Source organism: Cenococcum geophilum, assembly GCF_001692895.1.
Source record: "Cenococcum geophilum 1.58 unplaced genomic scaffold K441scaffold_30, whole genome shotgun sequence".
NCBI lineage: Eukaryota > Fungi > Ascomycota > Dothideomycetes > Gloniales > Gloniaceae > Cenococcum > Cenococcum geophilum.
In genome coordinates this window covers 1,704,779-1,728,116 of record NW_027137588.1, presented here as the reverse complement: position 1 = coordinate 1,728,116, position 23,338 = coordinate 1,704,779, and the positions used below count along the sequence as shown (strand labels likewise).

The window sequence follows — 23,338 nt, the reverse complement described above, 5'->3', positions numbered from 1 at the left end:
AACTGGAATCTGTAACAGGAGCTTCGAGCTACATATTGAAATGACGCCAAGAGCTCCGTTACAGAAGCTAAAGTTGCCAACCTTTTAGCGTGTTTTTTGGGCGGTGAAAGGAACATTAAAAATTCTGTGGTTCTGATTATGAGGAGTTTAACCGAACGATCCCTTCAGAATCATATTTGAGCTCTATTTCGGTTCAATATGGAGCCTCCATATTGAATATGTAGTTGCAACAGAACGGCCCCTTAATTTTCCCGTCTATTATTTTTTCCCACAGTCCTATCAAATTCAGCATATCTCGGCAAGGTGTAGCCGGAGCAGGTCGGCCACCCTCCCTGCTAGCGTAGCAAGGGACAAGTACCTCGCCACGTATGTTATCATCAGCTTTAACTAAAACGGAACCAATAGAAAAGGCTAGAAAAGGCTCTCTTATAATATAAATATATGTAGTCCCCCGGACCCCTCTATAAAATAGAGATTATTAAAAAGATAAAGATAAATAGGATTATTGCTAGCTTTTATCTGGATAAAGTTGAAGTAAGGTTATACGACCCGATGAATGTCCTACGCAAATCACGTTTCTATAAACAGCTGTACATTTTGGTCGATATTCAGGCGGAAGCCAAAGTAGGGCTTTTGTAATAGAACTTATCCACTGGTCATTTACAAAGATAGTAGGCAGCTCTTTTGCCTGAGAGGGAAGACTACTCAAGAGAGGCGAAGGAAGAGGAATGTCTCCTCCAGGTGCTTCCAGATACCGGCCGTCCGGCGAGAAGGCTACGTGGTTGACCGAGCCGGAATGGCCCTCGAGCGTGCTGCGGCAAGACCCCGTTGCTGCATCCCATAGCCGCACAGTCTCGTCGCGGATGCAGACGCTACTAGCTGGCCATCCGGCGAGAAGGCTACGTGGTTGACGAGCCGGAATGGCCCTTGAGCGTGCTGCGGCAAGCCCCGTTGCTGCATCCCATAGCCGCACAGTCTTGTCGGATGCAGACGCTACTAGCTGGCCGTCCGGCGAGAAGGCTACGTGGTTGACCCAGCGGGAATGGCCCTTGAGCGTGCTGCGGCAAGACCCCGTTGCTGCATCCCATAGCCGCACAGTCCCTGTCGCCGGATGCAGACGCTACTAGCTGGCCGTCCGGCGAGAAGGCTAACGTGGCGGACCAGCCGGAATGGCCCTCGAGCGTGCTGCGGCAAGACCCCGTTGCTGCATCCCCATAGCGCACAGTCCTGTCGTAAGATGCAGACGCTACTACCCTGGCGTCCGGCGAGAAGGCTACGTGGTGGACCAAGTCGGAATGGCCTCGAGCGTGCTGCGCAAGACCCCGTTGCTGCATCCCATAGCCGCACAGTCCTGTCGCCGGATGCAGACGCTACTAGCTGGCCGTCCGGCGAGAAGGCTACGTGGTAGACCGAGCCGGAATGGCCCTCGAGCGTGCTGCGGCAATAATCCCAGTTATCTTCTATCTTTGATAGCCTATTGACCCACCCCGGAATATAGTCGGTGAATGTCTTCCGTATTATACTCATCTCTGGAGCAAAAATAAGGGCCGAAGAATAGACCTGTAAAGGTGCATTTTGTAATAGAGATTGAAACCGCAGCGCAAATCGCTTAGCATCATGAAGAAAGCTCGAGCTAGCACTTTTGTCTGACTACATTATAGGTAAGTACAGCAATAAATAAAATATTTAAATCAATCTTACGTCTGTGAGCGCCTGTAGGCTATTAATTATATAAATACATTTATATACTTCTCCAATAAGGCTCATAGCTTCTAGCCAGTAAAGAAAATACTTCTGGAGGAAAATGTGGATAGAGTTCCCGTCGTGGATATGGCGTTTACTCTGCTCTAGATGGTGCACCCAATAACGGCAAGCGTATTGTAACCCAGGTGATAGACAGCTAGCTATTATCCGTTCATCGATCTCGCTTTTTAGAGCCCCAGGTATTAGGAGGTTGCACATGTTTTGCCGCAGGCCTTTTGGACTAGACATTAGTTTAAGGCACTGGGATGCTAGCCTCTCGTGTGTTTCTTTCTCATCTACCCAGAACGGACTCTTTCCCTGCTTTTGAGGATCGACAAGGAATTCACGAAAAGACAGATGTAGGAGCCTTACGGGTACATCCTCGCTATTGGGAATGTTGAGGACGGAGTGTAGAGAGTCCAGCCGGCAGCTAATATCGTCCTTAGGAATACCGAGGAGGTGTGCAAGTGAAATAATAGAGAGTGGGCTCTCTAGAACAACGATACTCCCAACTATTTCCCGGAACTCGCTAGCCCGCCTTTCCTTATCCTCCTCATCTTCATCATCAAACAGCTGGTTTAGGATTGGGAGATAGGTCTTATCGAGCTCAGAGGCTGTTTTCTGATACCCGAGCACGAGATTTAAGCGTTTTTTAGGGTTATCTCGTTTATCTCCGATATATCGACAAGCTGTAGCAGCGAAGATAAAAAGCGGGATGGCCATCTGGGCTAGTGTTCGGATTTGGTCCTTGGTAGGCCAGTCTAGGGGAAGCGAGCGCGACATCCTGACCTCTCCGAGCTCATGCTCTAAGAAAAGGGTTATATCGCCCTTAACTGTTTCCTTTTGTACTTCATGAAGAAGTACATCTTGATACGTTCCGTCTGATATTTGTTTAAAACTGAGACGAATGGGGAGCTCCGGTCTGCTCGTTACGAAAATCCGTAACGAGATTGGCCTAATATCCCTGGCTCGCGCGAGAAGTTGAAGGATTGCTTTAATGTCTTTTTCTTGCTCACACTCGTCTAAAGCGTCCACCACGACAACTAAGTTTAAATCGCGCGAAGGAGCATGGCTTGTTTCTAAGAGCGGCTGGAGGACTAGCTTCTCAAACTGGTCTTTTAGGGCCTTCTCAAAAATGGTAGGGACAGCATCGATAGCCTTCCTAATGCCCGGTATCATCTCTGGCATACGGACCATGAGATCAGTGGCGATCGTAGTGAAAAACCGAGTAGCGTTTCTGCGATCACCCTCACCCTTCTTAAAGAAGAAGCTCGCGCCTAGCTGGCCATTATTGGCAAACGACTGGGCAACAGTCCGTGCAATCGTAGACTTTCCCGTGCCTGCCATACCATTCAGCCAGAATATGGGTTTGCCGTTCCTGTCCTCCGCCCATTCCGTTATTTGACTTAGTAGCTCAACTCGTGTGTTGCTAAGACATCTCGCATTGTGCTCCTCCATATGAGAGTCAAAGGACGCTCCCATGGCGATTGGCAGTTTCACCACGTCAATCTTTGATAAAAGGTTGTCGGTTTTTTTGTCAACAAGACTTAGCTTCCGATCAACACTAAGAATGAGACCCCTATATAGATCACTTATTAGTCTTTGCGCAAATCATTAAACACACATAACTTACGTTTGATCAACCTGAAGCGCGAGGCTGAAAGTCTGCTCGTATTTTTCAAGACTGGCGACCATCTTCTCCACCTGCTTGTTCGTAAAAGGCCACTTTAAAGCTCGCACACCAAAACGGTGCATCGCTTTGCGAGTCTTCCCCGGCTCCAGTCGCGCCTTCAGCTCTTGTAGTTGTTGATAACATTCTTCGAGCGAGTCCGATAACTTATGTGTGGTCGAGAGCCGTGTTTTGTCCTGCTTGTCTAATAGCTGTTTGACTTCTTCGAGGACATTCTTGATGTCAGTAACTGTCCCCTGAAGGCGATTAATATCCTTCTTCGCATCCTTAACGGCGACTGAGTATTGGAAGCAGAGCGAGGCGATTTTGGCGGATATGTCGACGATACCAGTAACGCTTGCTGCCGCCGAAAGACCATCCATGATGCGAACAGTAGAGAAGTGGCTGGGCCTGGCGATAAGTTTACAGCGGCACACTGGTGAACGCACACAGCTGCGAGGCCGGTCCTATGTTGGAAAGAGTGTCGCAGTGCATCTTTCAGCTCGACAAGGCTGACGCCAAGATTGCTGGCACCATTTCCAGGCACCGCGCGAAGCAATCTGCAGTTTGCCTGCGCTAGCGGGGAGGGCGGCCGACCTACTCCGGCCACAGATATACTGGGCCAGATGGGACGTGGGAGCATATGGTCAACGGAAAGACTGACCTACATGTGGCGCAGCCTATCGTAGACAAGCCGCTTGATTACTAATATACCGTATTTTATAACGGCTAACTCCTACTATGGTATCTGGGTTATATTTTGTGGGTGGGGCGGGTACATAGGTGCATACAGGGGCTTTGTAACGTGCTTGACCAGTAAGCTGCGCAGACCAGTAAGCTGCGCAGCGAAAAACCCACCAAAAATCAGAAAAACTGCACCTTAATATCTCAACAATGGCATAATAATAAATTCTAATTTTTTATAATTAGTCTTTTATACTTACCCTAAGACTCTTGTTTAAGTTCTAGAGTAATAAGCCTAGCCGTTATTAAGATATTAGGTTTTTAGAGTTTTTGGCCTCCTAAATTACTATATCTCTAAAACTACTTAATGGATTACTTTTAAAATCTAATAGGAGTCTTAAAATAGGTATTAAAGACCAATTATAAGATTTTGGAATTTATTATTACGCCATTGTTGAGATATTAAGGTGCAGTTTTTCCGATTTTTGGTGGGTTTTTCGCTGCGCAGCTTACTGGTCTGCGCAGCTTACTGGTCAAGCACGTTAATTAATGATTGTTAGTAAAGATTAAAGAGATTTAGCCGAAGATGTGTGAATAAAGGTATATTAATTACATAGAGACCAGGTAGTTAATTGGTGTAATAAATTGTGGGGCTTTGGCAGGGCCTCCTGGCTACTTGCGACCCACCCACAAAATAGAACCCTGATACCATAGTAGTCTGTTTGTTGACCCGAGGTACGAGTGGTCTATACTTTCAGGTTGGGTATTCAAATTTTCAAACTTCCGCCAAGCTAGCTTTTGATTGGTTTAAAAGTTGGCTTCTAATTAGTTAGAAAAAAACTTGCGGGTGGTAGGTTGTAGCAGAATCCACGTAACAAATATTAAAATACTATAAATATTAAAATATCTTAGTATTACACCTTCCTTTTTGTTAACACCTCTATTAATACCACTATATACATTATATATATAGCAGATCCTACTACAATTAAGTGCAGCAAGTGCTATATCTATAAGCCCCGCCTTAACTTTATAAAAGACGGCCCTTTAAAGAAGCTTTTAAAGCTATGCCAGTTATATCAGTTAAAGGTACGTCTTCCCTATCTATTACTTTTACTTCTACTTACCTTTCTAGGCCTCTAAATATAATTTAAATAAGCGGAGAGCTCTTATAGAGTTAGGTTCTACTACTAAGAATCATCCTATAAGGCGCTAGTAAACTGCTCTACCTAAAAATAATACTAAGAACTCCTTCCTACCTCACGGCCAGAACAGCCAAGATACCCCTAAAATAGCTTAACGGCGGAAGACAATTAGGGTAATATAACGGGAGCACCGCATTCTTAATTAGCGGGGTAAAGCTTACTCGCTTACTCCTCCGCTATATACCATAGATAAAGCTCTATATAGTAGAAGAGGCACTCTAGATAGCCTAAATACGTCCTTACCAGAACTAGCTCCTATACCTACTCTACCACTAATACCTGCTCTACCGCTAATACCTACTCTACCGCCAACACCTACTCTACCGCTAATACCACCTTCCTTACGGCAAGCTCCCTCGCGGCAAGCTCCCTCGTGGCAAGCTCCCTCGCGGTAAGCCCCCTTATGGTAAGCCCCCTTACGGCAAGCCCCCTTACGGCAAGCCCCCTTACGGCAAGCTCCCTCACGGCAAGCTCCCTTACGGCAAGCTCCCTCGCGGCAAGCTCCAACTACGGCCACACCCGTTTTGGCTGTCGATTGGGAGCGAATTAAGAAGTTTAGGAGTATACTACAGGCTGAATGCATAGAGACGTGCAGCTGTTACAAGGAGAGGTAGTTCTAAATAGGCCTAGCTATAAAGGGTAACAATATAGGTATATATAAAGCCTGCGTTAAGGACGCTAATAGCCTTAAGGATCTAACCCTTCCTCCCCTATTTGGTAAAAGCAACGGGCTTAATCCGGGGCCTATTTCTAGCTTCCTACCTATACTTACCGCGGTAGAGGAGCTTCTAATTACGCGCGTATACGTTTATCTGCAAGTTGTGCGTATATATAGCTAGCAATACCGCTATACTAGCCACGTCTACTACTTTAGCTAGAACACACTAAAGACTTAGAGGCAGCTACTACGGCTACCTACTAAACTTAATATACTTGTTGTAAAGCCTACAGCAGTAGAGGGTGGCGAATACCTAAGTTGGCGGTTTACTAAGCGGTATACTATAAGGCGCTCTACTATAGCATAGTGGCTTTACTTTCTAAAGGTTAATTATCCTAATTATTGTAACGTTAAAATATATAGCACCTAGCTTACTAACTTACCTAAAAATAGCTCTATATTAAATTAGCTACCTTATATTAATAAGTTAGAGTCTAATTCTAGTAGCCCAACGGCTTACCCTACTATTCCTATATAATATCCTCCTACTATTAATCCTTTACTTACTAAGCTTAGTAATAATATACTAAATAGCGAATTTAATAATAATATACTAGATACTTTAGTTCCTAATCTAGTACCTAACCTTAATAAATTAAAGCTTTTAGGTCGCGAGGTTTAACACTAATAAGACCTATAAGCGGGTTTAGAGGTTCCTACTATGTAATAAACACCTCTCTCTAAGCGATCAGCTAGTTTTATTATACGCGGCGCCTTTCCTACCCTATTTCCTTATAGTAAAGCAAATTTTAATATACTATAAAGCTATATAGTTACCCTAGCTGCGTACGCCGAGTATATACTTAAGTATTAGGATAGTTAGTTTATGTAACGGAATCTTGTAGTAAGAACTACGGTAGGTCCTATTATTGGGCTAGGTGTATAGGAAATGCAGGTATAAAAGTTAACAATATAATAATAACTAGTAGAGTAGTTGCCTAATAAATTAACTCTAATTATATTCTAAGAATTACTATAAGGAAGGAACTATCTAGGTAGGGACTAAGGGTCCTTAAATACACAACCGTACTCCTATAAAATCCTTCTTATACATAATATACGTATGCTCTATCTGCTTTATTATAGATTATACAGATTATACAGATTATATAGATTACCCTATATAACCTTAGTTACTATTCCTCGTTATATAGCTTTATCGGCTCTATTCTAGACCGTACCTAAATTAACTAACTAGCTTCTTCCAACTCTTCCCTAAGTAGTTATAATATTATACTTAAAGCGTCCATAACACTATCTCCCTCCTCTTTATCTTTATCCTTAAAGATCCCTAATATCTCTAAGTTGTTTACTAGAGGTATAATATCCGTCTAATTAATTTAGTTAATATTATTGCTTATTATACCTAAAGCAATTTCTTCTTCCTTAACTGCTCGTCGCATTCGCACTATTGCTGCAATATTATCTCTTAGTAAGATTATACCGTCTCTATGTTTTTGCTGCTTAAAAAAGGGGCTAGTTTATATTACATTAGCAAACCTATCTTTATAATAACCGTTTTCTTACTTAAAGTATACTAAAGCGAATATTTATTTATCTTATAACGTTTACTCTATCTCTAATACTAAATATACGCAACCTATTACTCTTAATAGTTATCTAGTTCCTTAATTAATTTATTTTAGGGTCTTATATTTAATCTGCTACTATACGGCTAGATAATAAACTATCTATTACTCTTGCTAAATTGCGCCGTTCTTAGGACGCTAAATAGGAGGCTACCGATACTCAGCAACGGGCCCTTAAGTCTTGCTTAGCGGCGTCCGCTTAACTAATCCGTCTTAAAAAGGTGCGTAAAAAGGTTTATTTTAAGGAGTAGAAACTTATAAAATAAGGTTTACAGGAACTTAGTAATAAAAGAATGGATTCTCTTTTAATAGAGAAGGAAATAGATCTAAGTAGCTTAGCAAATGCTCTTCTTAGGTCCCCCTTAGGTGACTTATTTTTTAGCAATCCTTTTTTATTAATACTACCTAACCTAATCTCTTCTAATACTCCTATACCTTTCCTATAACGTTCTTTAAATTCTCTAGTAGCTTTTAAGTAGTCTTAGTATAGCCTATCCACTTAACCTTATACTATATTTTATCGTTAATGTCCTTATAATTAACAATCTTTAAAACTTACTATTTGTCTTCTTCTTATCCTCTATACGTGTCTGCTTTATAAACCGGTAGCTTAATATTCCTATATACTGGCTCTAATATTGCGATATACTATATAGGGTAGATCTTTATTTTAGCTAGTAGGTTTAACTTAAATATAACCGGTAAAATCCTTTATATAATTTTAAAAGGTCCTAGTCTAATATAGTCTAACTTCTTACTTAGTTATTAACTCTTAAAATTTTTATATAGTAGCTATACTTTATCTCCCTCCTTAAGATCTAGTCCCTTAGATCTCTTAGTATTATAGTACTTTTTTATTCTCTCTTATACTTTCTTTACTAATTCTATAAGGTCTATATAAAGATTTATTAACGTCTTTATTCTTTCTTTAGCTATACTACTCATTTTCTTTACTTACTATAGTAATAACAATATTCTTAGCTTATATCCGTAATTTGCCTTAAATAGTAATATGCCTATACCTTCTTATGGCGTTATATTATATATAAACTATATAACTAGTAATAGTAATACCTAATTATTCTATATATAATTAATATAATGCCTTAGATACTATTCTAGTATCTAATTTAATCTTTCCGTTTAACCGTCTGTCTACAGATAATATACGGTAGAAGTTACTACTTAAATTCCTTACTCCGCTAAAAATACGTCCTAAAATGCTGCTATAAATCTTAAATCTCTATCTAATATAATCTTACTTAGTGCTTTATATCTTATAAATACTTCCTTAATATAGATTCTAGCGATATCTTCCGCTAAGATTTCTTCTATATATACTATAAAGTATCCCTCATCAGCATTTTGTTGGGGTGCCAAGATCCTGGAGGCCTCCTGGCAGGATTTTGATTTTCCTGATCGTCCTGATCGTCCTGGCAGGCTCCTGGCAGGCTCCTGGCAGGATAATTATTTCCTAATCGTCCTGATAGGCTCCTGGCAGGAACCTAGTATTTCCTAATTGTACTAATAGGCTCCTGGCAAGAACCTAACAGGTTTCTATTTAGATATAAGCCCTATAGTTATATACCACTAATTAATTTAATTATTAATTAATTAATTATTGCTTAACGTCTGATTTAGATCACTATCGGGCCTACGCAGACTACTCCGCACCTAGGGGAACATTGATATTTTACAGGAAAAATCCCCTGGTATTGGGGGAGAAAAACCCTAAGCCACCTCAGTAGGATAAAAAACCCCGTTGACCACCTCCACGCGCAGCTGGCGGCCCCCTAGGGCTGCCCAGCAGCTACGTCCAGACCTCTATAGATGTTGGATCTCCTTGGTAACCACTGCATCCTTCTTCCAGCTTATCTGCAGCTAGGGTTCGCTACGTCCCAACTGGGCCTTGCTGTTAACCGATTGATTGCCATATACTTGTAGCAGTTTCCTATGTCTTGACCGTCCCCAACACACGCCACCTCTGTAGACTTTTTGCCGCGTACACCCTTCCCCCCCCCCTAGAGTTTATCGAAGGCGCAAGGGGGATTCATCCGTAACCGGCTCCGTAACACCGAAAGGCGAGCGGGATATATATGTGCTCTAGGTATCTTTTGTGCCTAGGCCCCAGTTGCTAGGCCCTTTCTAGGATGGCCGGCCGTAGAGACAGGAAAACCATGGGGTTGTTATCCAGGCTGTCAGGCAGAATACGGTGCGGACGGCGAATGACCACATGCTCCGCGGGCGATCGCCCTAGGGGTTAGGAAGGGGTGTATTTGTTTGCTCGTTCTTTTGTTCACTCGTTCGTCGATATAAGGGGTCGTCGATATCTTCAATTTGGGGTTCAGGGACGTCGAATCAGACTCGTATCCATGAGGATTACATAGGTGGGCTCGGGTAAGGGCATAGTAGTCGTTTACTGTGAGGGGGCACCGTCAGCGGTGGTTTTCGAGCTCACCATTCCCCGTGAAACCTTTTCACCACTGCCCACGTCTCAACGACCACCAGCTCCCACCCGCACGCTGTGCGACGTCTCTGCGTTGGCTCTGCTGAATCCGAAGACTAGTAGGTTCGTAGGCCAAGTCACCTCGTACAGGTGCAGAGTCCGATTTCGACGGCCCGTGTCACGAAATTATTACATTCTGCTACTAATCTGCCTGCACGTTGCCTTTGTGATTAAATATATAAAGCTTAATCCTAAGGTTTAGGAAGGGGTTATATTTTAATTAAATTTAGGAAATCATGATACAAAGTCATCGTGGCGTAGTAGTAAGTCCTCTTAGTTCTCTTAATTTTAAATCTAGCCTAGTGGGATTAAGGAGCTACGGCTCGCCGTCAGGTGTGTACACTAAAATATCGTGTAGAAAAAAGGGCGTTATGATTTTCTAGGCCTTGCGAGACGTAGAGAATTATAGGATTAATTTAGAGCCTCGCTCATACGTGATTTGATAGGAACTACCTTCTTTTTTTTGATCTTTTTGACGTGCCACGCACGGGAATTGAACCCACGACCTCCGATTGCCCAATTGGGTGAGAGGCCTCGGCGACGATGCAATGAGGCTCGGCGGCGATGCAATGAGGCTAAGCGGCGATGCAATGATGCTCAGCGGCGATGCAATGATGCTCAGCGATGCAATAAGGCTCGGCGACGATGCAATAAGGCTCGGCGCCGAGCAATAGGAGGAAGGGGAGGAGAAGGAGGGTTTTAGGATTGCTCAGCCATAACGAGGAAGTTGTAATCTTGGTGTGGTGTTAAACTTTGTCCCGGGAGCTCGATCGACGACCCCTATGTAAAACGTCAACAATGTTCAATTTTGGAGCTTTGAATTGATACATCTTCCAGGAATACCTATTACAAATAGCTCCGAGGGCGAAATCTAGAATATTCAGTGATAGTGTAGCTGCGGGAAGGGGTATATGTATGCGTCCCCGAGCGTCGTCACGTGATGCGATTTTTGGCACGGAAAACCGAAAGTCTCCCTGGGAAATCAACTCCAAAAAATCTATCACCCCCTACAGATATCATTTATATCCGTGGCAGGGTTAAGCCAAGTCGCAGAGACCTTCCTTGTATAAATATCAAGTACAGCGTAAGGTGATAGCTTCAATGGAAGAAGGGGCCAGTCTTCAAGAATGTTCACATTCTCAACTGAGGAAGCATCCTCGATTGCCACGATTGAACTAAGATCCGTATGAGGCTTATTCATGACGTATTATAGTGCTTTGACATTCTGTTGGACTTAAACAAGGTTTTCTGATAACGGGAATCTATTAATGGTTAGATATCTTCTTATTCAGAAAACATCGCACACTTACAGCACTCTTGTTAGCTTTTGCAATGCCAACATAGTGTGGCGACTGGCTTCGCGAAATCCAGTTCATTCCTCAACCATCGTCCATGATACAGATGGGTCGATATTAATCTCTTTAGGTCTGGCAGAGAATAAGTCAACCTCTAGGGGATTCTGTTTTAATGCGGCCAATGGCCTCGCCGCCACTGTCGCGAGTATACATTTCGTTCGAAAATTGTCAGCCTCGGGAGTTAAAGCAACTAGAGACCCGGCGACTAGTCTTTTCGACTGATCCCAACGAATCATTTTCCCTACTCTCCTGAGTGAGAACGCCACGCGGATTGCCAGCCCTCGAGGTGAAAATATTACTGAGCTGATATGGACCTTGCAGATGTTAATGGATGACTGCTATGGAATCGTAGCATGCTTACCTATTCATATATACCGACTCCATTACTATATCCAGATTCCGTTAAATCAAAAGGGTCTGCTTTGACCCACTGCCTCTCTTAACGGTTTAATCGTGTCTTCTCAAAAGATTGTACTGAGAGCTCAGATACTCCTCCGTCGAGCCATACGGACCTAAGATCTTGTTGACTTGTAGTGGAGTATCTCCGTTTTCGCTGATAATATTCTGGCCCTCATTACAGATATCAAAGTATTTTGGCGGAGGCCGGGACCTCCGATTAGAAGATAACAAAATTAAAAGTAGTGGAACGTGGTAGAAAGCAATGAAACGTAGTGGAACGTAGTAGAAAGCAATGGAATGTAGTAGAACGTAGTAGAAAGCAGTGAGATAGTGGGAAGCAGTGGGAAGCAGTGGAATAGTGGGAAGCAGTGGGAAGCAGTGGGATAGTGGAAAGTAGTGGAAAGCAGTGGGATAGTGGAAAGTAGTGGAAAGCAGTGGGATAGTGGAAAGCAGTGGAAAGTAGTGGGATAGTGGAAAGCAGTGGAAAGCAGTGGGATAGCGGGAAGCAGTGGGATAGCGGAAAGCAGTAGAAAGCAGTGGAAAGCAGTGGAAAGCAGTGGGATAGTGGAAAGTAGCGGGAAGTAGTGGAATAGTGGAAAGCAGTGGGATAGCGGAAAGCAGTAGAAAGCAGTGGAAAGCAGTAGAAAGCAGTGGGATAGTGGAAAGCAGTGGAAAGCAGTGGGATAAAGAAGTGGGTAGTGGAAAGTAGTGGAAAGTAGTGGGATAGTGAAAGCAGTGGGAAGGTGAAAAGCAGTGGAAAGCAGTGGGATAGTGGAAAGTAGTGGAAAGCAGTGGGATAGTGGAAAGCAGTGGAAAGCAGTGGGAAGCAGTGGGAAGCAGTGAGATAGTGGAAAGTAGCGGAAAGTAGTGGATAGTGGAAAGCAGTGGGATAGCGGAAAGCAGTAGAAAGCAGTGGAAAGCAGTAGAAAGCAGTGGGATAGTGGAAAGCAGTGGAAAGCAGTGGGATAAAGAAGTGGGGTAGTGGAAAGTAGTGGAAAGCAGTGGGATAGTAGAAAGCAGTGGAAGACAGTGGGATAGCGGAAAGCAGCAGAAAGCGGTGGAAAGCAGTAGAAAGCAGTGGAATAGTGGAAATCAGTGGAAAGCAGTGGGATAGTGGAAAACAGTGAACGGAATATATAGTTAAAACTTATAGTAAAAATGGCCTTTTGGCGGTAGCCTGTTGATACGCTAATACAACTCGAGACCCTCCTTCTAAGAAATCTGGTGAATACACTGTATTATACTGGTCCCAGTCAATATAGTTATTAATATAAAATAGGTCAGGGTGACTATAACCAGCTGGAACTACATGAGCACTTCGTAGTATAGACTGCATAGAGTAAAATCTACCACCGGCCAGGGAGCGTGGGTTTCTAGCAGTAGTTGGATGCCAGTGTTTAACCTCAGTCATACCATGGACGGGGTGAGGCCTGCCATTGTTTTGGTACTGCATGAGGTTTACCATTGCCCCGGTAAATTGAAGAGGGAGGCCGTTGTCCCCCAAAGTAGAATGATCCAATATGGTAATAACAACCTGGAGTTGTCCTACCATTCTTCCACCCATGGGCCTAGTCTTCCCTCTCCCATCTCTATCGTCGGCCGTGTATTCTTACACCCATACATAGTCGCGCTTCCAATTGCTCGACTTTCGCCAATTCGGTGTGCAGTGTACAATTTCCTCAGCTACTTGGTTAAGGTCGTTTGGATCCGCGCCCGTCCGCTTCCAGCATTTTAAGGAGGGGTGTACTTAAACAAAGTATGACCTAATCTAAGAAGGGTCCAGGTCACGGCGGTCCATATCAGCCCGCGTAGAATTTTGGCCGACGACCTTCCTTCTACATTTATAAAGAAATACAGCAAGCGCGTCCTCAAAATCAGATATTTCAAGACTATCGGCTAATATCCCTACTGTCCGCCATTTTGTAAGACCGAGACCGTATTGGGATATGTAGGCATACTAATCCGTTTCTAGACCCTAAGGGGTTAATCGCATATCAAGATAACGCGTCGGTTTAGTTAATTATAGTAACATACTACGTTCTGCAGTAGATACAGTCCTGGAATTACAATGCAACAACCAACTCTCCGTCGCTAGCACAGATACGCGCCGGGTGTTGTGGAGGCAGATCTGTAACTCGAAATCACTCTGTTTATTTATTCGATTCCAATACGCCTTTACAGCGTACTTATAGGCAGCTTCTCCGTTTGATGTATTATAACCATTAGCAGCGCCAAACTGGCGGATATAATCCATAAAATGGGTCATAGCATAAAACTTTGGGAAGTTAAAATGCCCCTCGTCCGAATCCCTTGCCTTAGGTCGGAAACCTTGAAACACGCCTTTTAATTTGTTAATCCGATACAGCGCATGCTCTATATACCAGAGTGTCTCTTCATCGTGAGTTCGGTACTGTGCTATAGTAACAAAATCTAGTATCGCCCGAGTAAAGTGTATCGCATATGGTGCCTTACTAGTAAGAAGTGGAGCTAGGGCGGGAATTAGTTGCTTTAGGATTAACTTTTGTTTGTCGCCAGTCCACTGTAATATTTGACTAAATGGAGTATTATAAAATACTTTTAAGCCGGGATATTGAGGTATTTCCATAAAACGCTAATCAATCTAACTCTCTACTGAAATGTCTTAAACAGTTCTCCTGTAACATTTTCGTTTCTTGCTAGCGGGGATAACTTCACTTGTTATCTTTCGTATCCATTTAATAAGACGCATAACAATGCCTTTCAGCAGTTGATGGAGAATATCTGCCATCATTGCGTTGTGTATATTAATCAGGCCGTGTTTCCATGCAAAGCATAGTACGGGATGCACCCAATCTGGATCCGTTTAAGGTGTGTCATTTGCTTGTTACGCTGCAATCTGCTTTTTGGTTAACTCGTGCGTCCTAAGCGGGTGACGTTCTAAAAGGTTTTCGCGTTTATTGGGTGGTACTTAGCATATTATGCAGTGTTACTGGCTTTTCACACCGGTAATAAGAACCTGCTCCTTATAGTCTGCCATTATTCCGCATATAACGGGGTAACATTGGCGGATTCTCCCATCTGCACATTCCATATTAATGCCTTTATACCAGAGACTTTCAAGCGCTATAAGACTTGTTAGATAGGGTTTCTACTTATTATATATTAAGCACTTACGTTTTAACATCTCCTCCATAGCTTTATGATAACAAGCACTCCGCGTGTCGTAGTCTATGCTCTTCATATTAGGAATAAATCCAAGCAGTAGGTTAGCGGGTAAGTTCTGTTTCCTGCGCGTTTTTCGATTGAGATTACCAATAGTAATATATACTGGCCACGAGGACTTGTCGCCGTGATGCGTTGTCAGCTGCGTTTTATCTGTGGCGAGTAGCACTGGTACGACGGTCGCGCCATCTGGTAGCCGTGCCTGGGTTTCCCACCACCAATCAGCGGTGTATAGTTCGTTATAGACCCTCTGATTACTAGTGTTGTATACTCTCGTTGGGGAGTACATGAGGGAATCTCTAAAGGGTCTATGACCAATAAGAAACTTAATTGCCTTTACAACATCTCGGTATACGCAGTAATACAAAGGCCGGTGGATGCCTTGTATACGTGTAATAGGTTCGTAGCGAGTTTTTGTCCATTCTTCGTTAACTATACCTAGTGGTAGTCTGTGCAACTTCTCCTCCCAATCATCCGCTGATTTAAAACTGAGGCAGGATGTTAGTTGGTTAAGCCGGGTGTCATTCAACAACCGCTTAATATCGCCTTTTGTACTTTGTATACTGTGTAGCCATACTGCAAAGGCATAGTCGAATTCACTGGTAAATGGGTGGAATGAAAATGGCGGTCTGCGGCTTAGATTAGTAGGATTACCTAGGACAGCGTTGCTACTTATTACTCATCTACCCATTCCTTGTTGCTTGCAATTGGGATGCCGGCTTGTTTATTCATCCGCTCCTCGAAAGTTTCAACGCGTAGCGACGATGATGTAGACAGTAGTCCGGTGCGATTGCTGTCTCCGCCGCGTAGTATGTCATTCCCGTTATCCGAAGTGCACTCCTCTTGGTATCCAGACGCGCTGAAACCCTCGAACTCGCCACCTCCACTGGCTAAATATTGGTGTATCCCTGCATTAGGCTCCGCCTGTGGGTCGAGGTAGACATGCGGAGGCGCGTCCGCGTTGGTGTCGTCGCGTGGAATCTGGGCTTGGGCTTCGGGTCGCAATTTACAGCGGCGTAAATGGAGCGATAGGCCTTGGTCATTCTTAGGAATAAAGCTGCACCATCTACATCCGCGGTTCATATTGACAAGATGGTGTTTTAGCAAGGAAAATTAGCAGTTTTCTAGCTAGGCGTTCGGGCTATCTTATGCACGGACATACCTTACATATACTTCTCTACCCTACTAAAATAAAAATATATTAATTTCTTAACCCCTTTATATAATAATATAAATTATATAAATTATATTTATTGTTTCCTAGTATAGAGTAATATATATTTTTTAATTCTAGATTACTATCCTTAATATATACTATAATGAGTTAATAGCTATTATTATAGCTAAGATAACTTACTATAATCTATTAAAATCTACGAAGCATAAGAGTTTTACTAAGGTCTAGCGACGCCCTGTCTTAATGGCACCTTTTCCACTAAGCACTACCTAGTAGCCTCCAGTCTCCTCTTCTCGTCATATTTACTACCAGATTCCACTAGTGCTTGCTAGTTTCCACTCCTTATCCCGTTTTCTATCCGATTCCACCGGCTTTTTACTAGTTTCCATCTCTTATCTTACTTCCTACCAGACTCTACGGGTGCTCTGCCCGTCTTAACTTCTTATCTTACTCTCTGCCGGATTCTACTAACCCTCTGTCCGTCTTAACCTCTCACATCATTCTCTGCCAGATTCCATTAGTACTCTACTAGTCTCCATCTCTCGTTATATTTTCTACCATATTCCACCAGTCCTATGCCAGCTTCCATTACACCTAGCTTTACAGTACCCACTAGCTCCTATTAGCTTCCAACCAATTTTCGTCTTATTTCGCCTCACCAATTTGTTTATGCTAGGTGCCTAGCACTTCACACTCACCCCACGTATCCTGACAATTTCTATTTATTCTGTCAGGTTTCACTTAACCTTATATTTTCTATCAAATTCCACCCCGTTATCCACTAATATCCACCTCACTTTATAATATTCTACAAAATTTACGAGTTTATATCCGCTTAAAGCTTTCAGTTTTATTTTTTGTACAGGTTAGCCTTACGTCTACTATATTTTGCTAAATTCTAGTAACAAAGCAGTTTTCTGCTTCGCTCGCTAAGCTCTATACCTTATCTAACATTCTCTTCTTTATACTTATCCCGTAATCTTAGTAAAAAGTAATTCGGATTAAGCCAAGCAGGTATATACATATAGAATCCCTAACGTGTTATTCCTATAAGTATATACTCAATAACTAACTCACTTATTCCTATTAGGTCTACCAACTCATCCCTTTAGGCCATAGCCGCTTTTACAACTATTTCGCATTTATAACTACAGGTCTAGAACCACTAAGCCATATCCCTAAACCAGATCCGAAGAAGCAATAGGGCGCGGAATAGAGGGATTATTAGGCCCCCAACAGAAGAGGCAAGAAGGAACGGCGTAAAAATCAGATCTAAGAGATACTGGATATAGAACGAGAACCGGAGAACTTTCTTGCCCTAAAAGCAGATATGGCGATGTGCTTCACGCATTATTTTCCTAACAAACGATGGCCTGCGAAAGCTTCTACGACCGAGAAGCGTCAGTATGGACAAATTCTCGTGCCGGTCATTGCTAAATGGGAACCGGCTTTTAATATACCAACTCATCACCCTAACTCCTTCGACCTTCTCTATGGCCTTGTTAAACTCAATGTTAAGCAAGCTACTGCCAAAATTAAGACTGAGGATGGCGTTCCCTTAAACCGACGCCTAAGAAATTAAATCTGCCAACGCTGTCCCCCCAATCCTCACGCGAACCAGTTAACCTTTCAAACCCTTCTCTTGACACACCGATGCTCAATTTAGATAACACTAATTACGGCCCTACCTCACTGACTAGAGTTAAGCGCTTGCGTTAGACGCCGATTATTACGCAAGCCTACAGCACGGAGAAATGCGTTAGGCCACTACTTTGTAGCTACAACCCTGCTATAACCAAGTCCCTCTATCCCTATTAGCCGACCGAAGTATGGTAAATATTATGCAATCATAGCTATACATAAGAATGGGTAGGCAGTTGGCATATCTGCTAAGTCATTAATTCTAGCGCGATAGTGCTATAGAACCCGCAACTTTTATATAGTTTGACACGATAAACTTCTCGTTTATCTGTGCGCTAACGGCATCGTTAATCTTAAGCCAGAAACCTTAGCACTCGGGAACGGTAGGTCTACATTCAGCGGCAAGCATATAGCCCCAAATTTCCTAATTCTTAATGGCGGCGTATAATAAAAGGGAACACCCCATTATTTTTAAAGTTATACCAGCCCTGCACCTCAAGCAGGAAAAGCGCTAAGCAGTTTTATATCCTTCAGCTAATGGTACCGATTACTTTACTAGTGATAACGACGACACCAGTAATGTAGTGCGGCATAGTCGGGCGGGCAAACTTAGTGCTAAGCCGTTTATTAATGAAGAAACAGCAGCTATAAGGCTTAACAGAAATACTGCTTTATTAGAAGCTTTTATAAAGCGCTTAGTGTGTAAGGGCACTACTGTCCCTTTATCCGGAGACAAAGCCCGCAACACTAAGCTTAATACTGTTCCGGAGAAAGACAATAAGGAAGAGAAGGATAACGACGCCGCTAAATTAAAGGATGATATATTTAACACGCCTACTGCCCTAGAAGAATGTATAAACCTTACCGCTATAGTAGAAGAAGGTGAAGATAGGTTATACTTTTAGGTTGTTAATCTAGTTGCCGGTTACACTATTTAAAATAGCAAATGCGAAAAATACTAAAATAGAAAACTTAATAAAAGAAAATTCGTCATTAGTGCGTACCAATTAAATCTAGATAAAAATCACATTCTAAACTCGTCTTTACTCACCCGATTTAAGTGCGCATTTTATCTCTATAAGGTCTTTCTCGTTACTTTAAGCTCTAGCAGTATTAGGATTTTTATGGTAGGGTTATTAGCGATAAACAAGGCTTCGGCAAAATCTATTCTAGGCCTCTTTTTATTGTCTTCAATTACTTACTAGTATAGAATGACTGCGACATTAATAATAATAGAAAGAGTAATGCACTACAGCACAGACATCGCGTAGATGGGGAGCCCGGCCCTTATCCGTCTGCAGAGTATTAGCCTATCTAATACTGGTGTAAAGTAGGCAGTAGTACCGCGAAGCTGCTGTTCCGTCTAGGCCCTAGTCTTATCCTTACCCCTACACCGCTGCTGCCAAATTAGATAGAAGAGTTTAGTAGTATCTTTAACGGTAATCTAATGGGGACTTGTCTAGCAATAATTTTACTAATAGGATATACCTCTGCGCTATCCGCGTAAAGGTCTAGTTATAAAAATAATATAACTAAGCTAAGAACTATAAAAACTGCTATTGTAAAGGTTATAAGGATATCTACTTAGGGCACTCTAATTAAACGTAATATATTATCCTAACTATATCCAAACCCGTTAAAGGCTAGGTTATTAATATAGTTGGGCATTTCTATAAGGTTGGAGAAAGTTTAACTGGCCTAGAAGTTGGAAAGCCGAGATTAAGATATTAATTATGCTAGACCTAACCGTTGTTAGGTCTTATAGGCGATAGCAGTTATTGATAAACTTTATTTAACTAAGAACGAAAAGTCTTATTTTTATAAGACTACTCTTTGTAGGCTTTGCGGATAACCAATAGTGTGGGCTATGTCTAGAACTCCATTTAAAAAAGGTCTAGCTAACTTAGCTTTATATATTATATTTCTATAACAGATATAGGAGAAGAATAATAACCCTCCTAAATAAACCTAAGCTACTTATAGCCTTTGCTTAGACTTAAATAGTAAATCTGTCTAGTCTATATTTAATACCCTTTAGAAACACTAGAAGGTAAAGGCGAAGGAGTTCGGTTTAAAAGATATATAACTAGAAAAGGTCTAGGCTTCTGTTAACAAATTCGGTTAAATCCTTAAGGTTATTATGATTCCATAGACTGTAGATCCCCTTTGGCTAGATAGGATGCCATTTATTGAGCCGCTACCACTCCACTACAATAGTAATGTGAACTGCATTCTATCTGACCTGGTTCTATAAGCGAAGATCGTTAATAATGTCGCAGCCTTTATTGAAAATCTCTGGTTGGTGCTGCGATTAGAATGTAAAGGTAGAAACAAGGATGAGGGCAAAGCCGCCCAGGCCAGATTTGTTTAATTAGGTGGGCTTTAGGTCCGTTTAAAGCGCTATAGTACTAAACTCGGCTCTGGCCAAAATTAAGCTGACTTTTAAATTTCAATGGAGGCTGGAATTTTGACAACTTGACTAAGAAGGGCTAGCTTTATAGCAACTACCGTGACTTATTAATTTAGAGAAGTATTAATATATTATAAAACACCAGCATAAAGCTCTATTACATTAACAGATTTATAGAAGAGATCCGCAAACTTGACTAGGAAATTAGGGCAAACCCTATAGACAAGGATTCCAAAATATACAATATAGAAAAAATTGACATTATGTCTGTCTTTCCTATGTGTATATTAATTGTATATAAATGACTGCGAAAGGCCTATCTGGATTTTAGTGTTATACTATATAGGTCTTACCTAAGGGCAAAGCTACGGTAGATAATTATTTATAGCTACTAAGAGACAATATCCTATAATAGCAAGGGCAAACCTATTTACGTTGTTCCGTCCTATATAGACATTATTATTAGGACGATAGGATTACTTGGGACTGGCTATACTCTATATTAAGGTAAATAAGTTATACTTCTTAAGACTTAGCCCTTACTAATGTATAAACTCTAAGCTATAAAGCTAATCATTATCTAGGATAATACCGTAAAGTGTTCGCACAGCGCCTTATTAATAAGGATATGCTATTAGAGGCTATGCTTAGTAATAAGACTAAGCTAAGAAAATTAATTGTTAGTGTTATGCAGCCTTTAAATGCTGACGATAAAGAGAATATAGCTATTTTTGTTAGTAGAATTAGGGAAGATAAGTTCTTAGTTAGGAAAGCTTAGGCTATAGATATAAGGAAGGGAAGAGCTACTAAGCGTTAGAAGAAGATTATATATAACGATAAGATTATTTAAACGCCGGTGTAGCTACTATTAGCGATATAATGGCAAAAGCCTTATTCGGGTTTAGGTAGTTTAGCTAGGCTTAGGTCTATCTATATATACATAAAGGCAGAAAATAAATAAAAAAGTAGCGTCCATCTTATTATTGACAAATTACTCCTTCTAATATTAGGACTACCGCTTAGCGGAACTATTATGGTTTAGTCTAAGCGGCTAAATTCTATACTGTAGATCTTCGCGTAACGCACGGTCTCGCATAGGGAGTAATGGAAAGTGCACTATCCCCTTATATTTGAAGATGTGGAATATAGTAGATTCCGCAGTGCGGTGGATGCTAGTAGAGAGTAATAGAGAGCGATGGAAAGCGCGCTATCCCCTTATATCTAAAGATGTGGAATACGGTGGATTCTATAGTGTAGTAGATACTAGTAGAGAGAAATAGGGAGAAGTGGGGAGTAATGGAAAGCGTACTATCCCCTTATATCTGTAAAGATGTGGAATATAGTAGATTCTATAGTACGGTAGATACTAATAGAGAGTAATAGAAAGTGGATTATCCTTTTACCTCTAGGGATATGGAATATAGTGGATTTGTAGTACGGTAGATGTTAGTGGATATTAGTGGATGCTAGTAGAGGGTAATAGGTTAGGCATTACTATTCTACCTTTAAGAATATGGAATATAGCAACTTCTATAGTATAGTAGATATAAGTAGGAAGTTTTTTAAGGAAATTTGTATCTAAATACTATAGATCTTCGCGTAATATATGGTCTTATATAGCGTATAATTTTTCTACCTTATTATTTTATATAATATAACAACCCTATAAGCTATTAGGCTAAAAATTTAATATATTCTAGATATAATATATAAGAAGCTTTTTATATAACTTTTTTAATAAAAAATATTAATATATAGTATAATTTTTATATATATAATTTTTAGGCAATTCTAGTATAAAAAAATTAACTACTTAGAAAAATTAAAAAATTTTAAGTTTTATAACCTCTAATACTTATATAGGCTTAAAATTATTTAATATATACCTATTATAGGTAAATTAGTAGTTATTTTATAAGGGTTTTTTTTAAAAGATTTAATACTTATATAGTAGAAGATTTTATAACTATTAATTACTAAAATATATATATAACTAATTTTTATATATATATTTTAGTAATTAATAGTTATAAAATCTTCTACTATATAAGTATTAAATCTTTTAAAAAAAACCCTTATAAAATAACTACTAATTTACCTATAATAGGTATATATTAAATAATTTTAAGCCTATATAAGTATTAGAGGTTATAAAACTTAAAATTTTTTAATTTTTCTAAGTAGTTAATTTTTTTATACTAGAATTGCCTAAAAATTATATATATAAAAATTATACTATATATTAATATTTTTTATTAAAAAAGTTATATAAAAAGCTTCTTATATATTATATCTAGAATATATTAAATTTTTAGCCTAATAGCTTATAGGGTTGTTATATTATATAGAATAATAAGGTAGAAAAATTATGCGCTATATAAGACTGTATATTATATAAAGATCTATAGTATTTAGATATGGATTTTCTTAAAAAACTTCCTACTTATATCTACTATACTATAGAAGTTGCTATATTCTATATTCTTAGAGGTAAAATAGTAATACCTAACCTATTACCCTCTACTAGTATCTACTAATATCTACTAATATCTACCGTACTGCAAATCTACTATATTCTATATCCCTAGAGGTAGGAGGATAATCTACTTTCTATTATTCTTTATTAGTATCTACCGCACTATAGAATCTACTATATTCTATATCTTTATAGATATAAGGGGATAGCACGCTTTCTATTGCTCCCTATTTCTCCCTACTTCTCTTTACTAGTATCTACTGTACTATAAAATCTACCGTGTTCTATATCTTTAGACGTAAGGGGATAGCGCGCTTTCTATCGCTCTCTACTACTCTTTATTAGTATCTACCGTACTACAGAATCTACTGTGTTCCACATCTTTAGATATAAGGGGATAGTGCACTTTCTATTACTCCCTACTGCCCTTTACCGCACTATAGAATTCACTGCACTCTACCTCTTTAGACGTGATATAGGGATGCTCTTTTCACTACCCTCTACTACAGTGTAGAATCCACTGCATTTCGCCTCTCTAGATATAATATGGGATGCCCTTTCTACC

At 40.7% G+C, this 23,338-nt stretch overlaps 5 protein-coding genes across 5 annotated transcripts; all 5 read right to left on the bottom strand.

Moving 5' to 3' along the window:
* Positions 1-328: 328 nt before the first annotated feature.
* K441DRAFT_662543 (uncharacterized protein) lies at positions 329-4,046 on the bottom strand. The gene is made up of 5 exons (XM_067649058.1): positions 3,377-4,046; positions 1,702-3,322; positions 1,348-1,650; positions 974-1,120; positions 329-853 (listed from the first exon to the last, which is right to left on the bottom strand). The coding sequence occupies exons 1-5, from the start codon at positions 3,793-3,795 to the stop codon at positions 509-511; spliced, it is 2,835 nt and encodes a 944-aa protein (XP_067502384.1). The 5' UTR covers positions 3,796-4,046; the 3' UTR covers positions 329-508.
* Positions 4,047-10,826: 6,780 nt separating this feature from the next.
* K441DRAFT_662542 (uncharacterized protein) lies at positions 10,827-11,599 on the bottom strand. The gene is made up of 3 exons (XM_067649057.1): positions 11,425-11,599; positions 10,958-11,376; positions 10,827-10,894 (listed from the first exon to the last, which is right to left on the bottom strand). The coding sequence occupies exon 2, from the start codon at positions 11,313-11,315 to the stop codon at positions 11,115-11,117; it is 201 nt and encodes a 66-aa protein (XP_067502383.1). The 5' UTR covers positions 11,316-11,376; positions 11,425-11,599; the 3' UTR covers positions 10,827-10,894; positions 10,958-11,114.
* Positions 11,600-13,084: 1,485 nt separating this feature from the next.
* K441DRAFT_726165 (uncharacterized protein) lies at positions 13,085-13,835 on the bottom strand (the record flags this gene model as incomplete). The annotated part of the gene is made up of 1 exon (XM_067654139.1): positions 13,085-13,835. A coding segment is annotated over exon 1 (348 nt), but the record flags the coding sequence as incomplete, so codon positions are not given.
* Positions 13,836-13,888: 53 nt separating this feature from the next.
* On the bottom strand, positions 13,889-14,695 carry K441DRAFT_568977 (uncharacterized protein; the record flags this gene model as incomplete). The annotated part of the gene is made up of 2 exons (XM_067643846.1): positions 13,889-14,208; positions 14,530-14,695. Coding segments are annotated over 2 exons (486 nt in total), but the record flags the coding sequence as incomplete, so codon positions are not given.
* Positions 14,696-15,030: 335 nt separating this feature from the next.
* On the bottom strand, positions 15,031-16,174 carry K441DRAFT_662540 (uncharacterized protein). Its single transcript, XM_067649056.1, has 3 exons — positions 15,749-16,174; positions 15,160-15,698; positions 15,031-15,101 (listed from the first exon to the last, which is right to left on the bottom strand). Exons 1-3 carry the CDS (start codon positions 16,150-16,152, stop codon positions 15,085-15,087), a joined length of 960 nt encoding a protein of 319 aa, XP_067502380.1. The 5' UTR covers positions 16,153-16,174; the 3' UTR covers positions 15,031-15,084.
* Between the last annotated feature and the right edge of the window lie 7,164 nt (positions 16,175-23,338).